The sequence below is a fragment of the Astyanax mexicanus genome, chromosome 8 (assembly GCF_023375975.1).
Source record: "Astyanax mexicanus isolate ESR-SI-001 chromosome 8, AstMex3_surface, whole genome shotgun sequence".
Taxonomy (NCBI): domain Eukaryota; kingdom Metazoa; phylum Chordata; class Actinopteri; order Characiformes; family Acestrorhamphidae; genus Astyanax; species Astyanax mexicanus.
In genome coordinates, this window is record NC_064415.1 from 55,994,712 (window position 1) to 56,019,785 (window position 25,074).

The 25,074-nt window shown below is 38.1% G+C and overlaps 1 protein-coding gene across 1 annotated transcript in view; it reads right to left on the bottom strand.

Moving 5' to 3' along the window:
- ak5 (adenylate kinase 5) overlaps nucleotides 1-24,789 on the bottom strand; it is a 65,056-nt gene extending 40,267 nt beyond the window's left edge. The window contains exons 1-7 of the mRNA XM_022677833.2: nucleotides 24,656-24,789; nucleotides 24,401-24,466; nucleotides 22,296-22,482; nucleotides 19,803-19,970; nucleotides 16,942-17,114; nucleotides 13,498-13,611; nucleotides 1,857-2,048 (exon numbers count right to left, since the gene is read on the bottom strand). Of these exons, the coding sequence (XP_022533554.2) occupies nucleotides 1,857-2,048; nucleotides 13,498-13,611; nucleotides 16,942-17,114; nucleotides 19,803-19,970; nucleotides 22,296-22,482; nucleotides 24,401-24,460 (894 nt within the window). The 5' untranslated portion in view covers nucleotides 24,461-24,466; nucleotides 24,656-24,789. The remainder of the gene's footprint in view (nucleotides 1-1,856; nucleotides 2,049-13,497; nucleotides 13,612-16,941; nucleotides 17,115-19,802; nucleotides 19,971-22,295; nucleotides 22,483-24,400; nucleotides 24,467-24,655) is intronic.
- Nucleotides 24,790-25,074: the final 285 nt, after the last annotated feature.

Consider the following 25,074-nt stretch of genomic DNA (forward strand, 5'->3'; position numbering starts at 1 on the left):
CTGTGGTACAAACTGAAACAGGCAGGTCATGCTTTAAAGCACTCCAGTGTCTGAATTAACCATTTATGCTTCCAGACTTTAATTACACCCTAGAGATTATCAGTCGTGTCTACAGTGGTGCCACAGGTAGCTTGTGTTATTGATTCCTGATTTTATCACTGCAGGGAGGAGAGATTAAGCTTTACCTCAGCTAAATATGGGGGTAATATGAAAAATATTAAGTGAAATTAGCATGCAGCAAAAGTCTTTGGTCCCTCAAAGATAAAATATTATGAAAACAGTATAAAACTTGTGATGTTATTGATACCAAAATTTTAAAGGGGTGTGCATATCAAGATGACATGGTGGACAAAGATACTCTAAAAACTTAAATCTCTAAATTATTATTTTAAAAATCAAAACTATCATAAAATGTAATTGTTTGACAATTGTCTTATTTACGCATTCAAAAGACCTGCACTGTGAAACCCTGGCCATGTACTGGCGGATTGACCGTATTTGGTTTAATGCTAACATTTCACAATCACAGTTGTGCGATGGTATTCACTTTTACCAGCCAATATGTCCCTTTTATGTGCCTTTCTTCTGTAGATACGAACTTGATTCCCCTGGCATTCAACTTTGGCTGAACAGAGACATTCAGCTTGAGTCTAATTTGGACTAAGCGCTGCAGCATTTGCCCTCCAGCCTTCGTCAAGAAATGAACAGTTTCCAGGGAGAAGGAATGGGCTCAGCTGGAAAGAGTCGCACTAGCTGGGCATTAGTCATATGAGCACTTGGCCGTGCTGTACAGAATGCTACACAGATTTGACATTCAGCATAGATGGCGTTCTGTTTTTTCAAGACCCCTCGGCACACCATTGTTCGCAAGAATTTCAGTCTTTTCCGTTTCCATGGCTACCTAACAGACACCCGAGGGATCGGAGGAAATGGGCTGAATTTATACGTTGCTCCCATGTTACTTGGGCTTAATTAACTGAAATGAGTTGGTTCTAGTTACAGCTCAAGCTCCGCCGGGACACCGTTACACACGCTGAGGCAGACTGCCTCTGTTTCCTGACAGTTACGTTACTGATGGTTTTTGTGGCTTGCGAATTACAGTCATGAAGGTGTAACAATACAAAGAGTAAAGACAAGAGTATGTCTCTTACAAGAACCAATTACGAGATTCTCTATCTGTAACTAAACAGCCACTAAATTACGAGAATATATGGGGTAGCCAGTTGGTTACCAGGTTGGGAGACGAGCCAGCAAGCATTATGTTCTAGAAACTACAGTGATGTGTCATCTACCACGTGCCTAATCATTACCATCACTCATATCTTAGTATTAACCACTCAGTAATATGACCTGCTCATTACATTTACTCATTGATAACCATTAACCACTCATTTTCATCCCCAAAACTCACCCCCTACTAATGTCTTAAAGTCTTTAATTATTCAACTGTTACTATTAACCACTTATTACCATTACCCACTCATTACATTGCTCACACATTACTATTAATCACTAATTGCTATTAATACTATTATATCAATTACTGCTCATTATGATTGATAAATCATTAACTTTACTCCATGATTACTATTATTTATTCACTAATGTTGACCATTTGTTTATTATTATTATTATTATTATTTAATTACAGTTGTTACTACTACCCACTCATTTCCTTTACCCACTTATTACCATTACCCACTAATTAAAATTGCCCACTCATTACTATGAAACGCTTCTTATCATTATCAAATGACATGACCTCTTTGTTGTGCAGTGATGGCTAGCATTGTATGCCTAATACCAAGGCCTGGAAAAATGTGATGAAAAACTAGGAACTCGAATCTGGATCTTACTGTGACGATTAGCCCCTTCTCCTGGAAGTATTTCACCAGTGGCACAGCGTTCTGCTTGAAGTTGGCGAGCCGTCGCTCTGTTGCCTTGGGGTTGTCGTCAGGGCGACCCTGCTGTTCTGCTCGCTTCTCTAGACGCTCCTTTAGGCGTTGATTGGAACACGCAAGAAAGACCACCAGATCTGGAGTACAAATCTGCAGAATCAGAGCATAACAGTAGATCCTGTATTAAAGATAGCTGACACAGATAAGATACTTTACACATTGTTTTAGCATTATTTAAGCAATAATACACAAGAGGGGGGTACAATCAGTGTCAGTATTTCACTGTACATCACAGCCAAGTGTGAAACAAAAATTTATTTTTGCTTGATTTAGGCCTTAATTCACTTTTTTTTGTGTTTGCTTGTTTTAAGAAATCTAAGAATAAAAAAAATACATTTTTAAAGAGCAAGAGAGTTTGTTCAGTTCAGACCTGAAAATCTGAGTCTGAGACTTTTGGTTTAAGTGCTGAAGGGTTACTGGCCTGTACTGTATGAAGTGCTACAGCATAATAGTTATCCTGGCCTTCTGAAATGTCACAGTGTGAGACACCCTGATAGGAATATCTCTCCCTTTGCCTTCTGAAAAATAAGTAGATATATTTCTCCCTCCTGCTGTCACAGAAGTTGAGAGATATACAAGCAGACCAATTCCTTCCTTTGTTCTTTGCCAGACGGCAGCGAGTGTGCTTAAGGGTGTGTAAAAATAGCATTCGGATAAAGCTTCAACTGAAAACTCAGCATAACAAGAACATTCCCACAAAATGAGACAGGCATATCGAGTGTGCTTTTTTTTTAAACCAAAGCTCCTGTTCTACTTTAAACAAGTCAACACTGAGAAAGGAATACAAATGAGACACATATAGACATTTGTTTCAGTGTGTTACAAATCAGATCACATAATTGTTAGGTATTGAGGAACTCAGGATATCTCTCAGTTTCCGTATAGCATATTAGAAACCTTTCAAATGAGATATTTTTTGCAGAATAACTTTCTGCGTCATCAGCATTTCACCTAAAAAGTAGCATCGCCCTCTCAACAAATCCCTTGGTGCACTTAATGAATCATTCTCTGGAAAAAACAACTGAGCAGAAGAAAACAGTCCAAATTACTTTTATGCAACAGGAAAATTACACTAATAATTTCTGCAGATGTCTGAAACAGAGCTTTGACAATGCCTGAAATTTTAGCAAAAAAAAAAAACAACAACTATTTTCTTCATAATTCTCTATATCTAAGGCAAAAAGGTAATGTAGGAGCAGTTATGCAAGCCTGCAAACCACTTAGCAACACTAGCCCTTTCACTTTCTTCTGACAGCAGTGGTGTGCAGGTCTTCTCTGTTAATTAAAAGGTAGATGTGCTTAGTAGATAACAGGATGTGAAGTGTGGAAAATATCACAAGGACCTTTGTTTGACCTCGCACAGAAGCTGTCAGAAAATGTCAAAAGCTCTAACCCCCAGCTTTGTGTCTGTGACAGGTTTATGGCAGTACATCAAACAATCGCAAGTCCAATATTTACATGGAGATTAATTTACACTATTTGCGGTATGTGCTGATGTAAGGGAATATTAAACATTTAGGGGAATATCAAATCCTAATTAAAAACGTTCATAAAACAGCACAAAGCTTCCTCTGGACAGTGGAAATTGTTTTCCAGGTGGCATGCGAGGATAGAGTGAAACCAGTCCCGGAGGAGTGCCATGAGGTTAGATAAAAAGAGAGTGAGAAAGCTATGCTTAGAAAAATGTCTGACGTGACATTTTAAAGGGCGCTGTAGCCAGAGGTCTCCAAGCCCCTGGAGAAATGCTGCCACTCAAGCCTCCTGGTGGGAAACGCACTTTTCAGATTTCAGACAGGAATTATTCGCACACCTGATTTAATTGATGTGTTTTAAAACTATAAAGGCATTTTGGTCTAAATTTATGGTATACTAAATTTCATGGTTTTTTTTTGTTCAGTTGAGCCAAATAAAAAAAAAATATCAAGATATTAAGAAAGCTGCAGTTGTGGTGTTTATTCAAACTTGGCACAAAGCTGCTTGACAGAATGCCAGAATTCAGAGTTCAAAGCTTATTCAAGCAAGGCAAGCAGGGACAAATCTACACAGGAACTCGTTTCAAATTGTTCATCTCTCTGTTGGCTATTGCATAATTTCTTGTGTGCTATTTTAGTTGTTTTGATGTTTTCACTTCTACTCGAATAACGTATCATGTGTAGGAGTGGTCAAACTGGTGCATTATGCACTAACTGACTACAATATGTGGAACAATTGTCTGTAAACACACACTTGCAAGTATCTAATCAGCAAATCATGTGCCAAATGTGCAATGCGTAATACCATGTAGACACAAGACAACAGCTTTAGTTAAATGTTCACATCAACCATTAAATGTTTCCTGATTGTTGGTGTTAAATGTTTTAGTATTTGTATTTCTAGAAATGCTGGCCTTTTGAGATTTTCAGCACACTAGAGTTTACTCACTGTTTACTCAGAATGATGCAGTATAAAAAACACACCTGGTTGATGTGAAAAGTCAATGGAAAAGACTGCTTGGGTGATAGAAAGGCTACAGTAATTCGAATAACCACAGCATACATTTGTCTTGAACAGAAAAACATGACAACTTTAAGGAGTATATGCTACAGACCACGCCAGGTTCCACTTCTCTCAGTCAAGAACATAAAGCTGAGGCTGCAGTGTGCACAAGCTCACCAAAACTAGATAGATGTAGACACCCTTTGGGTCAATCACTGCTTGATTCTTACCATATATTTAAGTATTTTTTGTAAATACTCAAATATGAGCATATGTATCTCTTTACAATCACAATTTACTGTCTTTTAGCAAATTCTTCAAACATTTCAAAAGTAAAGCCACCTTAAACTGATTTCATAAACAGTACAGTTAAAATGTTAAAATGAGTTAAAATTAGTGTTTTTCAGTATTCTTTTCAGTCACTGAATACATTAGATTAGATTGGATTACATTGGATTAATTTGAGATGTGGTAGAACAAGTATCTGAAAACTCTGCAGAAACAGCATGATGAAATCACATCAACATGGACCAGAATTTCATAATAATGTTTTTAAAATCTTGTAAAATCCATGGCACGAAAAACTGAGGCTGTCTTAAAAGCATAAGAAGGGCAAACCTACAAGCAATAGTATAGGATTTCTATTAAAGTGCTAGTTAAGTGGATGTTCTTGCATTCTGCTCTCCTTTCTCTACAGCTAAAAAAATTCAGTCTAGTTAAAGTAGAACGTCTCTTGTGCATTGCTTAGGCTTTTTTTACTATAATCTCTTTCATCTTCTTTCTTCTCTGGTCATTGGCTCTTTCTTTCTCTCTCTCTCTCTCTCTCTCCATGCTATCTTTCCAATCTTCTGTTCTCCAGATATTATCCTTGTGTGAATTCCCCTTTCTCTCCACTCTCTATTCTTTTTATTATTTCTGTTCAAAATAACTGACAGTCTCTTGCTCTATCTGTCTCAGTGGTGCCACCACTGAACCTGTGTTAAGCCTCCAAAGTTATCACTGTGATAGAAAAGCATAATGTGATTCAATGTCAATCATTTCTTATTGAAAAAGACAGGGAAATTGTATTGAAAGTGCAGACTCTAAACCACACAGGTTTATAAGTAGAAGAAAAGATACCTTCACAAGTTCACAACAAGTTTTTCTAACCCACCATCACCATGTCTCCTCAGTTTAACGTCATAAGAAAGAACCACCTGAACTCCCCTAAGAATTATAATTTTTACTTACACTCCCAAACTCCCAAATTATTATATACAAATGGAATGGAACAAACTCAATCTTTGTTTGGTTCAGAACTTCTGACTTTTCAGTTTATTATACTAGGAGTGAAACATGCAGAGAATCTTAATCAGCAATGCACATTATGAATTGAAAATAATTTACAGCTAACAATAAAAATGGATTTATGAAAAATGCTAAATATATGCTTTTTTCCATCACTTTTAGCAAGAATGAGCTTCATTGCATTCTCCGTTTTTGAACCTATTTGCATAGAACAGTTTTTTTTTACAAACTGTTTACCAGTAAAATTATCTTCTGCCTTCCTTTAATCTCTTCAAAGCATTTTAGTACAGTCATTCTGCAAGCCAATGTGAAAAAACAGGCTCATCTGTTTCACAGTTCATCTGGCATTTACTAGTGACAGACAAACTGCCTCCACATCATCTCCTTCTTTTTTCAGCACATTAAAACATCAGACTAACTGAGCGCTCTACCCGCCTGCTGACATTTTGGGATAATATTTGGCTGACATTTGTGTGGATGTGCGAGGTTGAGTCTGTCGTCGCTGTCTCTGTCCTGGCGTCTTTCTGTCCAAAGGAGAGGTTTCAGATCCACCTCCTTAAATCCACCTCCTTGTCTCTACGATTGACTCCTAATTAAGTTTCTTATAGAGTCAAAGATAATTTAGTAAAGAAGGCTTTTGTCAATCGTCATTGTCGTGTGGTCAGCCTATTACTCAGCACATATTGGTCTGTTACTGGTCAACCGCTGGCAATATGATTCAGCATTGTATGGGCTTAATCTCTCTTATATAACTCTGATTTGTCCTTCTCCTCCTTGAAGGTTGGATGCATTTATACTTTGTGGAGCAATTTCACGTTTGCACAGAACTGTGAACAGTACTGTGAAATCCCCAAAGACCTCCACTGAAATTTATACTCTACCGAAAAGACCAGAGATGACTGTTGCAGTAAGAATCCAGCTCTTTACTCACTGTAATTTGGTACTGTTTGAGTTTGCCAACAATATGAAATATTGAGCAGATGCAACAATTTGAATGAATTTGAAAGAAGTGCACTATTAACCATCCTCTAAATCACAAACTCTTCCCTAGTTCCCTATTCACTAAATTAAGCACATAAGACTTCAGGTAGGCTCCTCTGCAGACTTCAAACTTATCAGACCTATCACTTAACCAACTTCATGCATTAACATCATTTGCACATATTAACATCTGCAAAAAATAAAAATAAAAATATCCACATCTGCTACCATATTATACCAGCACACACAATCACATACTGCCTCTCTCCACTGGACCTCAGCCCTTTTTATTCACAACTATTGACTAGGGCTGTCCCTAACGATTATTTTTTAAACGATTATTCTAACGATTATTTTTTTCGATTAGTCGACTAATCTATTCATTGAGAAACATATTTAAATAATTATTTTACGTTTTAAAGCAAACGATAAATTACTATATTTATATATAATAACAACAACAACAACAACACAAGCCTACTAAACCAAACCCCACACTTATAATCACTTACATGTACAGCACGTTGTTTAGATCTATAACGCTAAAAATGGATAAGCTCCCATACACCACAACCGTGTGTTGCACTGTTTTCTGTGACCGCTAGATTTTGTGACCACTGGCAAGTAGTTCTCAGCAGACCGGTGCACTGGCCGATTCGAAACGTGTTCGTTTCTAATGTTTACCCCGACTGGCCAAAACGGTTCAGTTTAGGGCTGAGGGTAAGGTGTAGGTATAGAAAGCTTCCGTTTTGCCAATGAACGCTCATAACCGTGAGCACTGGTCACAAAATTCCGACGGTGACAGAAAACGGTGTAACACCGCAGCGCCGACGGCGCTAGCTAAAATAACTTAAGGCAGCTAGCTTAGCTAAACACCTGAACTTATGAATAATGCTACTGTTTCTGGAAACTGCGAAATGCCATGCACAAATATAAACCAAAACTGTATAATTTCTGCCTGTGGCAGGTTTAAAACCTTTGGTAGACAGCCTTAAGTCTTTTTAAGGACACCCGCGGAGACCCTGATGTAAACGGTAACTTACTGTGTGACCCTGTTGACATAGTGCTCCTAGATGTTTGCGCTTCAAGTGCTCCTTTTGCACGTATGGCAGAGGACCACATTGTTGCCCTTTTGCGTGAAATGCTCCCAAACTTTAGATGCCCGCTGGCGTTTTTTTGTAGCTGGAGATTGCTCTCCGGAGTCCAAGCTCTCTAGAGCTTAGATTCTCTGCCCGAACCCGACATGACCCGAGGCCCGCCCGTAAATCCGACCCGGGCTCCAGAAAATAGTCCGAGATGTAGGCGTCTGTTTTTTAATTATATTTTTATTTAAAAAAAAAATAACGAAAACTGAAAGTGAAACTAAACTAATTTATTTATAAGCGCTGTTTTCACTACCGCAGTTCTACAGCGGGGGTGTTGTGCCGATTCTGTCCGCGAAGCGGGAGTCAGATTCAGCAGAGAGTCGGATTCGGCACAAACGCGGCGGCACCCCGCGGTCCGCGGTGTCAGTTGTAAGCGCTCGCGCTAGCCGCAAAATACGGCAGAAAACACTGAGGGAGCTGCAGAATTATGAATGGAGCTCTCACCAGAAAAAGCAAATCTCTCTCTCTCTCTCTCTCTCTCTCTCTGTGTCTCTCGCACGTGAACTCCTCCGCGTTTGACTTGCAGAACTGTGTTTAGCTGTTCTTAAAAATCATTTTAATTAAATAATAGTTCTATGCTTCTATGTTACCGTGTTAATTAACATAATTCTGATCATATTTCGCTCATTAAAACAGCCCGAAAACAGCCAGTTGGAATTTTTGGGCCCGATCTAACCTCTAATGCGCTCCACAGGCGCCGCCATGTTTACGACGCGCCGACGCACGTTATGCAAATCGATGTATTTTTGTAATCGATGACGTCGATTATGTCGACGCGTCGCCCCAGCCCTACTATTGACTCAATCTTTCAGCTGCATCTGACACATCATTCACGGCTGCCCTAACCACACTAGCGCCTAGAATCCAAATGAACCAGCAAAGACATAGCAGACTTCACTACAACACCTCTAACACTTCTATCTACTGGTCTTATATATGCTTTCCACCCATGCTCTCACCTCAGTCACTAGATCTGCATTCAACTTCTTCTTTTCATAAGCTTTTATAAGCATAATTTCATTTTTAAATAGAACTGCTCTCTCTTTCAAATAAATCTGTTTTCTTTCCAAGTGTAATACCCATGCACAGCAACCCAATGTAGAATCTTCGGTTTATTGCCCACATCTGTCAACAGCTTCCAATTTCGAGCAGCTACCCATTTCCTAATTTCATTATTGCTACTAACAATGGTCGTATTGTTAGTCTCGAATTGCTCCTATCAAATGTACATGCTAAAAACACCCCAGGAGGGTTCTGACCTTGTCACTCACAAGAGCGATTTTTATTTCAATGAAACTGAAAAAAAGATAAATAAATAAACCCCAAAAAGTTGGTAAGAACCCACAGGTCAGACAGCAGAAGCTGGGGACCTCAGACCTCCAAGACTGGTCTGAATTTATTTAAATGATAGGTTGAGCACATCAGTTTATTACTTCATAATCTTAGCTAAATTTGATGCTTGTTTTTCTGTAACTGGGTTGATTGCGGCCTGACAATAAACTGAGGTGTTGGATGTTTCTGTATGTGTAACTGGGTAAATAAAAACCATAGCAGCGTCAACTGGAGAAATATCTGGTTAGTTAGTACCTTGGGATGGTGCAATTTAAAAACCTGCCACTGAAGCTGTTATCCTTCTCTCCTGTTACTCTGCTCCATTTCTCTTTTCTGGTTGAATGAAATTTCACCCTCCTCCACTCTGTTTTCTTCTAATTTCTAACGGGCTGGGTGTGCAGAGGCAGATGTCTGGCATTAGCCTGGCGGGGATTGCTTAATCCTTCTTGCAACTGGGAAAAATAGTCTCAACTCCGGGTTGCCACGATGTGGGGGCGACCAGGGAATTCAGCCACGTCAAATTCGGTTGATATGATATGGAAGAATTCTGAGATGGCCGCTTTCGTGGTCTGGAGGCTGGGAGGAATTAGGCCATCACAAGAGTGGCAGCAAATAATAATTTCTAAAGAAGATTCTACAAGATTCTGTCATAAATTAATAAAGTTTTTAAATAATCTTTAAGCACAGAGGATGTGTAACACAGGGTCAAATCAAGAGCACAAAAAACAGCACAGATCTCATTTATAAGGTGAATCTTAATTTTAAAATGTATAATTCTATAGCAGTATGTAAAATTATCATGAGGTGTTACCTCAGATGACGGCTTGGGAATGACCACAGCTGTATAAGTTGTTAAGTATTATCTTGTAAGTGAGGATAAACACCAGCATTTAATGACAAGGCAGTGTAAATTATTGTGTGAGTATCACATAACTATGAATACTGATAATGATGGTGACAAGCAGGTGTTGTCTGGGTAGAAATGTCATTGTGAATACACAGGCAATTCTGGCAGAAATCACGTCCACATTCAATACAAAAATTCCTACATGCTTATCCCACAAGTCAGTGTAAAATATATGTAATCTCAGTGTACTTTAAATATCCTGCAACTTGTTTATTTGGTTGCTTTTTCTTTTACTGCAACTACAAATCAAGGTCACTTCAGCAAAGAGATTTAACCTTTCACGCTGCAACAAAACAACCAAAGTGTTGGGAGTGATCATGTATCACTCTAAATATAGACATTACAGCAGTATAGAGTGGTTTGAATGAAAAACTTCTAAACCATTTCACATTTTTCATTTTAACCATTTTGATAATTGATGTTGCCAAATAAATTCAGGTTGCCAATTAATTATAAACCTAAGGTTTGAACTAGGTCTCATAAAGAACAGTGTCTCCCACTGTATTAAATCTGCCTGTCTTCTTTTCCAGTTACATCTTCTGTCAGTCCATTGCTGCAGGATCTGAAGAGAGGAGAACAAGGAGACACACAAGATGCTGCTTTCCTTTATTATCATACAGTAGGCATCTTTTTCCAATCATTTCCTCCCTTTGAAATAATTTTTGAATGCATTACAACATACAAAATTACGCAAATCATTCTATGTTTCAGATTCTCATAAGATTTAAACACTCATGTCATTCTCTCTAGATGCTTTTCCAAAAAGTCTAAAGAAAATACATGCATGTTAAGACCTTGCTGGTGCAAGTTTTATTTAGTATTACATAATCAAAGGCATTCAAACTGTGATTCTTGCAATTTAGCACTCACAGAGCTAATTTAACACTAAAAGTTTAACACTGGCGAATTTACTGTTTAGAAAGAACATACTCTTTATTACAATCAGGATTTTCTATAACCAACAAGGGGCAGACATGGCGCGCTCTTTCAGATGACGTGACATCCTCAGAGGCCACATGACAAGCAATTTCCTCCCAGACGCAACAAGTGCACAGCGCACAGCTGTCAGCCTGCGCGGACTGACCTCGCCGATAATTGGTGTGAAATGAGGAAGGATGAGCGAGTGATAAAGAATGTAGAGAAACAGAAGAGCGAGAGGGAAGAGTATGATTGTCTCTTGATTGTTTAGTCTTACGGCTGGTGGAGGCAGGCATCAACACGAATTGTGACATTTCCAGGTGACGAATTCCAGCAAACTGTCTCGCCTGCGTTTAAAGGTTAAGGCGTGCGATAATGCTTCGCTGGCCAAATCCACAGCATTGAGGAACGGTGAAGAATAAGCCTTTAGAAGCGGAGCCGCTGCGTGCTGGGGAAGGTCACTGATTCAGACGTAATATGGAATGATCCGCTCACTCTGCTGTCAGGGAGCATACGAGTGTGCGTCACACAAAGCTAATTAACTACGCAGAAAAATGGGCTGGGGATAGATTGTAATTTAGATATGAGCACACATGAAGATATGAAACCAAAAGCAGCTGCGTTAGGTCAACATGAGCCTCTTATAGATTGAAAATGACCCATTAAGGCTAGAAGCATTGGGCAACAGGAAACGTCCAACCTTTTATATATTTTTTCTAATACAGTGTATTAAAATATCAAAGGCTGAAGGTATTGTAGTATTTTTAATTAGTTGTTTATTAAAATCACCAACAAGTTATTGAAGTCTAAATAATATAATATCTGCAGGAACATTTTAAATGTTCCTTAAAATCTCTGTAATGAGGTTAAAACCTTTTTTAAAAATGACATAAAATCTACAGCTTTTATTTTGACATTCCTACACTTTTTTTCCTACACGTTTTCCAGCTTCCTACTTATAAGAGGAAGTTGTATATAACTAGAGAACCTTCAATAAACTGTAAGTAAGGCCAAAATGAACTGAATAAACTAAACAGCACAATGTTTTACCAATAATGATGCCTTAAATGGTTCTTTGAGAACTCGTACTAGATCTTCTCGAACAGGCCTCCTCATTATAGCCCACCCTAATCTTACATGGGTCCCATTTAGGTCCTGTGTACAGTATGCAACCCAGATTGAGCCCATGCTTAGCCCTTTCTAGTCCCATCACAAACTGACTTCCAACATGAAACCTGGGGGGCCAACATGAAACCTGTGGACAAAACTTTGTTTCCAAACGCCCAAACCATACAGTCCACCCATACAATCCACATATACAGTCCTCACATGGGTATTCTGGACAATTGTGTATATCATTTATGTATGTATTGTATTTAAAAACGTAAAAAAAAGTACTTTGCTTACATAATTTTAAGCTTACATAAAAACGATTTTTTGAGTTCTTTTAGCAAGAAAGTGTAAGTCTGACTAAGTGTGAATTTGAAAAGTGTGAGTGTGAACCATGCACAGCACTTATTGAGCCAGCCAGCAAGCTACTAGCACCGTCCAACCATTGTTTGTGACAGACAGGGCTGAGTGAATGTGTATCAGAAATCTTGTATAAGTAAATTCACCCCACAAGCAAGACGTGTTAAAGCAGAGATAAAGAAAACTGCTAATGGAAAAGCTCCACAGAGCCAAACAAGCCATTTGTCCAATTCTTTTTGACCCACCATCAGCACTAGTCGTTAAGGAACTTATAAACACAAGCACAATAATTGATAGCTTCTGCCTTTCCAACTCCATCACCCTACTCCATCACCCAGCAATGACGCACTCAGCTGTGAGAGAATAGACTCTAGTTCATATAGTTTGGAAGCTGACATGTAACACATTGTCTGCATCACTGCCCTGCATGAATCAGAGACAGTTTGAATGCTACTGTGAATTCGATATAGCACTTCAGATGAGAAGAGCTACAGGTAAAAGACAACCATAATCATCATTATATACTGTACACCCTACTTTAAGTTGCACCCATTGCTGAGATAGACAGGACTCGGAAAAGATATAAATCCACCTTTTGCCACCATGCCTAATGCCAGGAAAAGATTGTAAAGATGCTGCAATTATGATAAGGCATTTTGTGGAATATACTGAAATGGACAAAATGTGAAAAGAAAAGTAGAAATCAAATTTTAATTAGTACATTTTAATAGTTACTAATCAGAAAACGTACGGTTAAGCAATATATCATGATTGCATTAACATTGCAACATATTGCCCACCCATGATTAAGCTGACTGTGAGCAGAGGAAAGAGCTGACAAAATCATTCCTCCTGAAATAACTTTTGGATGTTACTTAAAACTGACAGCTGAGGCTAAATTACCAACAGGAACACTGCTGGAAGTTAAACTCATGTGCATCACTCGGTGACATCGGGAACACGGCCCTAAGAGACTAACTCTTTAATATTGCAAGACAACCAAGCTATTTTTAAAAGCACTCACCTGATCTTCAAATGAAAGCGCCTGGCCCACATCCCGCGGGAAGCCGTCTATGACTATCCCATTCGCATCTGGTATCTTCATGATCTTCTGCTTGATCTCAGTGATGGTTGTCTCCTGTTTGAAAATAATAATGAAGTTCAGTCACACAGGAGAATTTTTATCCAACATTAGAGGCAAGTAAAGCATAATTTTAGCATTAGAGAACAGTCTCTTTCTTGTTTTCCCTGATCCACATTAGCAACAGCTGAGTCAGATACATTTAAAGCAACAAAGTATGGAATGTGCTTTATATACTTTAAGCTGTGATTTAAAGCATAATCCATAATCATTTTAAGGGCTACTGCCAGCTTAAACCATGTAAAAAGAAAAAAGAAATCCTTGAGCAAATCTGAATGCACACAACCTCCATAGTTGAACCGCTGCCACGTGATATTTCCGACGAGGACGGCATCACTGTTTCAAATGTCCTTTTCTAGATCACTGCCAATCATGGATACAGTTCTTCCTCTCTACATTTCAGTCTCTCTGATCTTTAGTTGACAGGTTTTCCCCAGCTAATACTGTCAGCTTTCCTCTCAAGAAAAAAACAGACCTGAATTGTTCATTTAAAAGACAAAAAAAGAGCAGTAAAAGAACAGTATTTGTGACTGGCACCAAGTAATTTAGCGTTTAGTGTAATTTCTCAACTTGTTGTGGAGTAGATTGATATCACTTTAGTGTAAGCCAGAGGGCAATGGATAAACAGAGCATATCTAATGAGGAAGAGGAACTTATTTAGGATGCAGATGCATACTTAGTGTGGGATAGCTCTAAAAATATGCACAACTTCACTCCTTGTTTGCCCTGGAGTTAGGAAGAAATGCAGCAATGGAATCTGTAAAGCCTAAAGCACATTTTTCCCCAAGGGCATCCAGGCGGAATTGGGCCCTTTTCTGACTCTAGGACATCACTGCTGTGTAGAGGCTGCTGTCACACAAGCGGTGACATCCTGACTGCTCTACATACAAAACTGCAGCATCCAAAAATAGTTTCTTGGAGTGTATTATGATTTTCAGGCTGTGCTGTACGATTTTGTAAACAAGTATTAAATAATTATTTAGTAAAACATATGGCTGTGTTCATAAGTTTACATACGCTTACCATGAATTTACAATTTTACGATTACGGCAATACTGGCTTTTTTAGTGATTTCTCTTGCTATTCTTTTGGGGCAGAACGAGTTGCAACATAAATCTTTAATACTAGGGTTCTCTTTCCTGGTCTTGGAGATCTACCCCCCTGCAGAGTTTACTTCCCCCCCTAATCTTACACTGAGCATTTTCATTCCAATACTGCATAGTTATCGCCATCCGCAAATTTTAACAAAATGATCCTGTCACAATATCATAGACTATGACGTTAACGTGTATGGCAGATGTTTCTATTTGACCTAATCCAGTAATCTTTGCTAGACTGGCGCTTCATCTCTCAGACAGGGAAAGGAAAGCAAGACTCATCGCCTGTCCAATCCTGGTCGTATGTATTTGAGGCAGCTTTGGATTAGTGGCTCAGGTTGGCCATTTCATCCTATCAGGAATAAGCTTTATGGATTGATTCCTTCCCTTCTATGTGCTTACACAGGGGTCCTCTGTATGAGGCAAGTACTTCTGGGAATATAAATCCAGGTGCAGGGTTTTTAAGATTTGTTTATCTTTTAAGCCCTGCACTACAAATCACTTTCACACAAAGCCAAGCCTTTGTGCTGGTCTTCCTTCAAAACGTTCTACAGGAAAGGGTGCGGGAGCTACATTACCTGATTGTGGGGCTGGTAGAATCAAGGACGTGTTATTGTTGGATTTGGAAACACACACTGGTGGTGATACAGATATATGAATAGTGCACAGAACAAGTAGATTTCAACTGGAGGGGAGCCGTCAAACTCTCTTTTCCTTTAATACTGCAGAGACACCCATACAGTAGGTACACACACATGCACACAGAATCTATTTCGGGCTATTTCCTGTCGCCTCTAGAGAAGGTAAGCGTTGAGTTTCTGCATCTGAAAGGTGTTCACAAAGGGAATGTATGATGAGGATCTGGGTTTCGAAAAATGAGTCACAGCCGACATAGCCAGACGAGAAAAGAAAATGAGAATATTTAAACGAGGAGCCAAACAGAGATGCCAGCTGAACACCAGCAACCAATAATGCTCTCAAGACACATTCTGCCACAAAGAGAATTCCTTGAAAGTGGAGCAGTATTAAGCATTCATAGGAGCATGCTAAACCTCTAAAATCTGTCCCTAAATCTCCAGGATTAACCCATATCTATGCTTCACTGCAACTATATTAAAGCTAAATAATGTCTCGATTACTGTCCTTTGAAACGCCCTAACCAGCCTTACCTCGACTACAGCATTAACTGTAGTTTAGTATAGTAACATAACAAGGTGGGAGAAACAACTGTCCTTTTCTGACCTCAGTTTACATGAGGTTAATAACATTTTTTTTCAACCTATTAAGTAACTTTTTTTCATAATTTTTCATAATTTGTAACATAATCCAGTGAAGTGAAATACCATCAAGAATCTTATCTTATCTATATACTGTATATTGCATATTGAGTTTTTAGTAAAATCGCCCAGTCCTTATTTCTGATATTATTTTGGTAACATTATCTCTTTTCTCCTCAATAGAAAGCATTATAGTAAACAATACAAGTGTCTGTTAGATGATGTAACAGAACAATAATTTAATATTGGGAAATCATGAGGGCCTTCTAGAAATGTTTAATATATATTTTTTATATATAGATCACAGTAAACCATATTATACTACATCCGCAAATCCGCACCATTTTAGTGAAGACCTGGTTGCAGGTTATGCAGGTTGACAGAAATGTGTGGGCAGGTATTTACCGAAAAGATTTGGTTGATTACTGATTTCGAGTTCATGCTGACTACATCAGTCTTGCAGCTTCAGTGCAAAAACATGTCATGGCCACATGAGCATGTATTTAGGGTTTAGGGTAAGTACAACATTTTTTCAATTTGATTTTATTTCACCTAATTCAAAATCTCTATTTTTTTTTTATTTCAACTTGCTCTGCATATAAAGGAACATGGTTTCTCATAATTTGGAAACAAAAAAACAATATTCAAAGGTTATTGCTTTCAGTTTAAACCATGGTGAAAATCACAACAAAACGACCAGGAAAACAAGATTGTCCCCATCAAAAAAAAAAATGTAAAGCTTATTTTACATCAGGTCAAAGGGCATAATCATCTTTTTCTAAACCAACCCCCACTCTCACATGCTCAAGGAAAAAATGTACAAATAATGCCTACTTCTTTCACTGACTCAATAGTAAATTAAATACTGTAATTATCCTTATAAGCAAGCTGTGTGCTTGACCTTTACTTATAGATACATTTTATCCTCCATTTGCTAATGGTGAAGGCATTACCTGTGGAGCCAGCTCCCCATTAGTGATGATCTTGGCGATCAGACTCCATTTCCTGTTGCTGGTGGCATTGTGGATCATCTTTTTTCTTAGTAGTTCCCCTACTGAGACGTACTCAAAGCCATAGCGCTCTGCAATCTTCAGGCTTTGCGTTCCTTTTCCGCTGCCTGGGCCACCTGTTGAAGAAATAGCATTGTGCAGAATAACTGTCATACTGATCCATATAATGACTGCAATAAACTGTACCTGACAGTGTGACAAAACACTGGATATCACACTGTAAAACACTGACCTGGATTATTTTGAGAACTTACTTTTTGCTTTCCTTATTTGTACTTGCTGGATTATGTAAATATATACTGATTATTTACTCATATGGAAAAAAACTGTTAAACTATCTAGCCATACTACAAATCCTAATACCATGATAAATAATATTACAACAGTGCCAAAAGTCATGGAATTGCAGTATGTAAATTGATTATGCAATGTTACCTTAGGGTATAGGCTGCGAAGTGTTATCTTGTGACTGAGGCTTAACACTAGCCGGTGTGCTAGTTTTATGCTAGTTTTGTGCTATGGTTTATGCTAAGTTCATTTGGAAGGTGTGAAAAAAGTAAGGTTGAATCTTTGGTACACACAGCCATGAATAGTTTTGGCACCAATGAAGATTGAATCTGTTATGTCCCAAAAACAATGCAATGAATGAAATGGTTATATTTATAAGAAACTAGGGGTGGGAATCGTTTACTATCTCACGATTCGATTCGATTCCGATTTTGGGGGCCACGATTCGATTCAAAATCGATTTTTGATTCAAAACGATTTGAATTATAAAAATTTCTGCTTCTGGCTTATGAATCTTATTGAAAAAAACCCCTCCATAATATACACTGGTCCTGGAGCAAGTAATGTGTTACAAAAACAATAAAATGTGCAGAAATTTGGGTCCTCAGTGACAGAGGAATCACTGGGATATCACAATGACGTTAATGAACAATAAATCAATAATAAATAACACTGCTTTATTACCAGGCTACTAGCGGTGGTGTGTAGGTGACTCTGCTGGGCTGATGTGACGATAGCAGTGGAGCGCTAAAGTTCAGAAGCAGCTGCTGATTAACTAGTTAATTCTAGGCCGTTGTATTTCTTCAGAAAGGGGGCAGGAGGTGGAGAAATTAATTCATATTGTCCATTCCTTAATTCCTCTGTGATGAGGAGCTGAAATTAGCTCTGATTAGCTTATTGTTATTTTTCCGTTCCGCCTTAAATGCTGCAGCCCGCTGCCACCTGTAGCGTTATTTAAGGTGGAACTGGAAAGTTAGCTAATTAGCTAGCTAACAGTTACTGAAACTAACTACTAGCGATCTTTTTTATGCTTGTTATGAAGCATTCTGCAATAAAACATTGAAACTACACGTTAATCTAAGGTAATATAGTGCTTGTTCTGCCATCTTACCGGTGATTCTCAAACACCTACGCTCTGTGTGGGTCTGGAAGATCTCCGTTTGAAGGGACAAGCGCTATCCCCAGGGTTGCCAGGTCCAACAAAAATACCCAGCCCAAAATCAGTCTAAAACCCGCCCCTCAGAATCGATTTTGGGACATTTTAAATCGATTCTGAATCGTAGTAAATGAGAATCAAGATTCTTATGTGAATCGATTTTTTGGCACACCTCTATAAGAAACGTATAAGAAATTTATAAGAAAAGGTTAAAATGCTTAAATGCTTTTTCTTCTTGGATTTTGATACTAAATACATGCATGTAACAGAGCATTTTGAATTTCAATAATGTGGCAGTGTATGCACGGTGTATTTTGAGAGCTGAGAACAATGATTTGGGTATTCAGTATGCATAAAGTATTGTGCAATGACTGCTTTAATACTAGGCGTATTAGGTGATGCAAATCTAACACAGACCAAATTCATATGTTTGTATGCGTAAAATATGAGGTACTTGCAGCTTGCTAACCGTTAACAGATGTGAGTGGTGTAGAATGCTCAACCCTGGGGAAAATTTACCTTTTGCTCCATTTATCAGGCTGTTACCTGCTCAGTCTCTATCGGTATCATACCACAATTTATGTCCTCATCTCTCAGATCTGTAAAACACCTCTGCTTGCCCCTCATTTTTACACAGCACTTTCCACTCTAATAATAATCTCTCCCTCTTTCTCTCGCTCTCTCCTCTCCCACGCTCACATGGACGTGGTTATCATACTGTGAAAATCTCATACCTTTGCAACCCTAATCAGTACTTCTCTTATAATTTACCAAAAAGAACATTTTTCACAAGTTTTCAGTGTACATGAACAGCATTAAGAATGATTACCTACCACCACCACACCCTTACCCTGCAATTAGTTATAGTTGTGACATGAATGTTTCATATAATTAGTGCAGATAATGCATAATAATCTAAAAAAGTTTACAATTATTTCAATATTAGTATAGTATTTAACTCATAACTGCAGGAGATTTCAACTGAGGCACTGGATAAGAGAGAAAGATGTATGAACCACTGTGAATCTCATTTGCATGGAAGCTGTATTATGTATTTCCTTTCCAAATGAAATCAGAACTTTATACAGCTTGTCAGTCAAGGAAACTAGACAGGATTTGGCAGATATATGTAAATATTTCATTCTGAGATGCCTATTTTTAACCATTCACACGGAGGTACTTGAATGTAGTGTTTTAGCATCTTGTGTAAACTGAAAATTCTTACAAACACTATATTTTAGTATTTCACAGTTATTGTTTAAACATATTAGTTTATGTTGAAGTGGCATATGTAAGTTTTATGCAGCTATTTATGTAGAGGTGTGTTGTCATCTGACATTGTTGCTGGTTCTACACTTACCAATGATGAGGATGACTTTGGGCCGTGGTCTGGAGGGGTCGAAAACTTCGTACTCCTCGATCAGCTCAGCTGTTTCAGACAGGTCTGAGTCACTCTCTATGGAGAACTGATGGATGGGCGGAAGGCGGTCATACCTTCGGTAGGGGAAGTTGGGACTGTCTGGCAAAACTATGAAGAGGAAACACAAACATGTGCATTAGAATATATCAAGAAAAACTGCAACTGCAAATCTGACAGGCTTCTCAGCATGTACTGACATGAAAGGTATAGGCATAACACTCAACGCAGGATGACCTACTTCTGCTACATCCAAAGCAATGAGATGCATAAAAAGTGTCAAGACGGTGTAAAACTGTCAAAACACAATACTGAAATAAACAACATTACAACATTAAAAACACATTTGATATATTGTTTTATATTTCACTCATCAGAACTAGGCTTGCACTAGTAACAGGCACCTATTAGAATAACCGTGTGGAAAACACTTTTAAACTGTATTGCAGCGGCAATTCCTTTGCTTTTCTTTTCATTTTAAAACAAATATATGTCAGTTTCAGTTTGTGATTGTTTCAGACACTGGTTAATAATAATAGAGATGCTTTTAATATTTTTAATCAAACAATTAGTCTGTGTGACTTATTGTTGGTGATTTAGTTAAAGCTTGCAGTCAATTAAAATAATATGATAAACAGCAGCTCAGTAATAAAGTTGTGGGTGTAGTACAGAATCATCTCTCAGAAAATGTTTTTTTTTTTTTTTTCAACCAGTAATAAACACTTTTTACCATCACTGTGGGCTGTTTAGCAGCAGTCATTGGGCACAGCCCAATTCACAACTAATTCAGTGCACAGTACTTGATTTTCTCATCCATTCCCCCAAGGATGACAGCAAATCTCCAATGATCTTCACACTCTCACATACAAAATACAACAGTTTAGGGACACACACTCACAGACACAATTTACACGTTTGCCTACTGCTGCAGATGTCCTGATAGTGTGATCACCTCTACAACAAGTAGTAACAACAGTGTTAAGCAACTGCCAATAGAAGTGTGAGGCGTGATGTAACATCTTTTTGTACTGTAGGGTGAGAAACTTCACTTGTGTACTGAGTGGTTGGAAACATTACAGCTCTTTAAACAGTATGATTGCTTGTTGAAAGTGGCATCTGAGAATATTTTCTGTTACTTTTTTAATGATAAAAAGATTTCTGCAACAATTTCTTTAATAGTGCTGGTATTTTGTTACCAAATGGGGAAAAACAGACCTGATGGAGAAAAGGAAAAGAGTTTTTATCACTGAGATACACATTTAAATGGCTAAATGGTGTAGTAATAGTAATTGTGGCAGGTGCTTAGTGACAGAGATACTTGGTGTAAATACAAACGTTGTCAAACAAAGACTAGTAAATGTTGCATTGCAGCCAATCTGGAGATCACAACGCAATATACTCAGTGCTTGGCTACCCACAGGTTAGATGACATATTTGTTTTGCAAAGCAAACTCAACCGGTCGGGATGCTTGGCATTAATTTTCCTATCTGCACAGCCTGCAGCAAAAATACATTTATAACCGGGAGACCTGTCTGCTGCTGAAATACAACACAACCCATATGTCAGATATGATTGTATTGTGACACCACACTATCCGTGTAACATTCACTACACAACATTATCTCAGAATATGAATAATTAACATTCAAATGTTGAACAAAAAAGTGTTGTTTGAACACTTACTACAACATATTTCCATTCCCTCAAAATGAGTGCAGACAGAATGGACCTACCTCAATATGATGCAATTAATGTTGCAATTTGAAAGTCAAATAAAGACGTCAAGCAAACCTGTACGTTTTTAGTTTGCATATTGCATCCTTCTGGTCTGCATTCGTAACTGGAAAAACATGGCAGGCATATGGCAGGCATATCTAAAAGCAATATAAAAAAACTAGCTTCACAGGCTTGCTAATGACAAAAAAAAAGAAATACAGAAGTAAGAAAAACTCTGACCCAAAGAGGTAGAAAAAAGGTGAATTCAAACCAGAGAGAACATTGTGAGGATTTCAAATAGAGAAGTTTTTGAGATCTGCTGTTTGAACAACACAGTGATGAGGTAGTATATAATTGCTAAATGGGATTATTTGCAATTGGGGTAAATTTATGAGACTTCCTCCCCCACTGTGTTTGTATCTCGTTCCTAAGCTCTCTGTATGATTGGCTGTGCACACTCCTGTGTTTTGGGGAGTGGTTTTGAAAGAAGTGCTGAATGTAGACAGTGGGGTGTTTCCAATTAGATAACCTATATTTTTTTAAACAGGCTTACATTAATGGTTTCTTTAAAACACTTCCATAGCTTATTTTTTTTTATTTTGTTCCTTATTTTGTGCTTTATGTATTTAATGATAATAAGGTTCGTTGTTTCATTTCTGCATATAAAAAAAGATGTTATTGTTGTCATTGTTATTGTAAGCTCTTCTTACTGGACATACCGTTTCTGAAAAAAGACCGTCGAGATTGACCACCATTGAGTGGGGGCAAGGACTTCTTCTCCTGTCCCACAAAGGTGTCCCACCGGACTTTTTCTGTCCCTCCCAGTTCCCTGACCTTCTTCAAACAGCATTCCAGGTAGTCTATAGGATCATCTGGACGGTAGTACATCAAACCTGTCAGCAAACTCTGGGGACAAAGGAGGAAAAATTAATAGCTTTAGCAATCTGACTTCATCATCTGTACCAATGTTGCCCAAATACATTTGTTCTGGGCTTTACATCATCTGCACTAACGTACAATTATAGTGGCATGCCAAGGTTACAGCATCCCTGGTCAAAATGTCTGTTCTTGTAAATAGTTATGAAAGTACATGAGCTCCCAAAAGCATACAGTTAAAGATGAAAACATTATCATTTTTTAAGTGATTCATTAATCACTGCCCCAAACTGCACAGACAGCAGTCAATTTGTTGCTACACTATTCTACTGTGACACCTGCAAAAATACAGTGTTTCTTAAAAACGTTTTTCTATATATCTGCATAAATATGACCTAAAAGAAAGACAAACATTCCATTCCAGCATAAGAACCTTATCCCACCTGTAAAACATGGTGGTGGTAGTATCATGGTTTGGGCCTGTTTTGCTTCATCTGGGCCATTATGATGAAACAATCTTTTCTGAATTATATTAGAGAATTTTAAAGGAAAATGTCTGGACATCTGTCCATGAACTAAATCTCAAGAGAAGGTGGGTCATGCAGCAAAGAATGGTTTAAGAAGAATAAAGTTAAAGTATTGGACTGGGAAGATCAAAATCCTGACCTTAATACAATAGAAATGTTGTGGAAAGATCTGAAGCGAGCAGTTAATATAAGGAAACCCACCAACATATGCGTGCAAGACTGATCAACAGGTACAGGAAATGTTTAGGTGCAGTTATTGCTGTAAAGGCAGATTTTGCTTCACCCAGGCTTATTGAAGGCACTAACTCTAGTAATATGCTTCTGGTTGTGCCTGAAAAGTACAGCGCCCTAAAGCCCTAAAGAGCCCTTAAGGTGTAGAAACAGTGGTGAGTTTCCCAAAAGGTTCTTAGCACTAAGATAATACCTAGATGGTCAAGCAATGCTTCTGGGAAACTGAGCCCAGATTGTTAAATTGTGGAAAGGATTTATTAAACTGAGAGAACAGATTTTTGGAAAATTTTGGAAAGGACTTAATAAACTGAAATAATTGACTGATATTTGTTTACATTATAGGAACAGATTGTTGAATTATGAAAATGATTTACTAAATTGAAGAAACTGATTGTCAAATTGTGAGGACTATTTATTACAATAAGGGAACAATTTATTCAATTAAGGAAAGAGATTGTTAAATTGTGAGAACAGATTGATAAATTGAGGAAAGAGATTGTTAATTTGCGAGAATAATGTATTAAATCGTGAGAACGATTTAATAAAATGAGGGAACAGATTGATAAATTGGGAGAACGATTTATTAAATTGTGAGAACAGATTGATAAATAGTGAGAACGATTTATTAAATGAAAGGAACGTATTGTCAAATTGTGGGAATGAATTGTTGTCCTAAGAAAATTAGAAAATTACTAGCTATTTAACTAATATTAGGCACATAACTTAACTAGCTAATATTTATTTTTTAAATCTTATTTTCTACCGAGAAAATTTAGGGGATCCACAGAAAAGTTTAGCTAGATACATCTTAAGACTTTTTAAAGGAAAAACTAAAGCTATTGTAGAGTGTATCAACTAGCGTTAGCTAACTTGACGCCTTACCTCACCTGAATACACGCTAAAATGAACAAAAATTACAGGATTTAAATGTAATTTTTGCGTTTTAGAGTCTAAATAACCAATGGGTTCTATGTTAATAACATTTTATGGACTTTTAACGTTAAGAAAAGTCAAATATCTATAATTTCTTGTCTGAGGTAACTGAGCGAGAAGCTAAACTAAACTAGTTAGCAGCTAAATTAACGGTAACCGCGCGTGCCCAACTTCACTAACGTTACCGCTGGACTGTGTTGAGGTATTTAACCTATTAGCAGAAAATAAGAGCTAAAGCATGACTCCAATCATCTCACCTCAAACAGCTGTGGTATTTCCCTCCGGGAGAGATACTCCTTGGCGTCGTTGGTGTTCATTGTGGTCTTGAGAAGAAGAAAACGCCGTTAAAATATTAATAATATTATTATTAATCACAGAAACGCCGCTTTAGTCAATCAGTTCGTCCCCGGCTTCTGTGGCGACGACGACACTAGTTTTATCCTAAAATAATAAAACATACGATTTAAACTCCAGTTCTAGCGCATTCTCCAAATTATGATAAAACAATTAACCTTAAACTGGCGATCTGCAGCCCCACAAACAGAAGATTATATCCTCTCAGAGAGAAAACCGTGCAGTGACATCCTACTCCCCTCCAGCCCCTCCACTCAGCGGCAAGTTGACAGCCGTCCACAGCGTTCCTTCTTTTACCACCCACATTCGGGCAAATCCCACCACCAGCGATGTGATTGGCCAGCCACGGCGCACCTCCGGCGCTGTGATTGGCTTGCGATTCATACAGGAAAAATCTGACGTTCGGCGGGATAGCGCTGACCAATCGCAGCCCAGGAGGCGGGTCTTTTCCCTCAATACGGCTGGAAAACAAAATAACGCGAGCGCAGCACGATTAAAGCGTCGAGCTGAGCGCTCTGAATACATGTGACAGGTATTCAGACTCAGCTTCCCTTATCAGGGGCACACAAACAGGGCA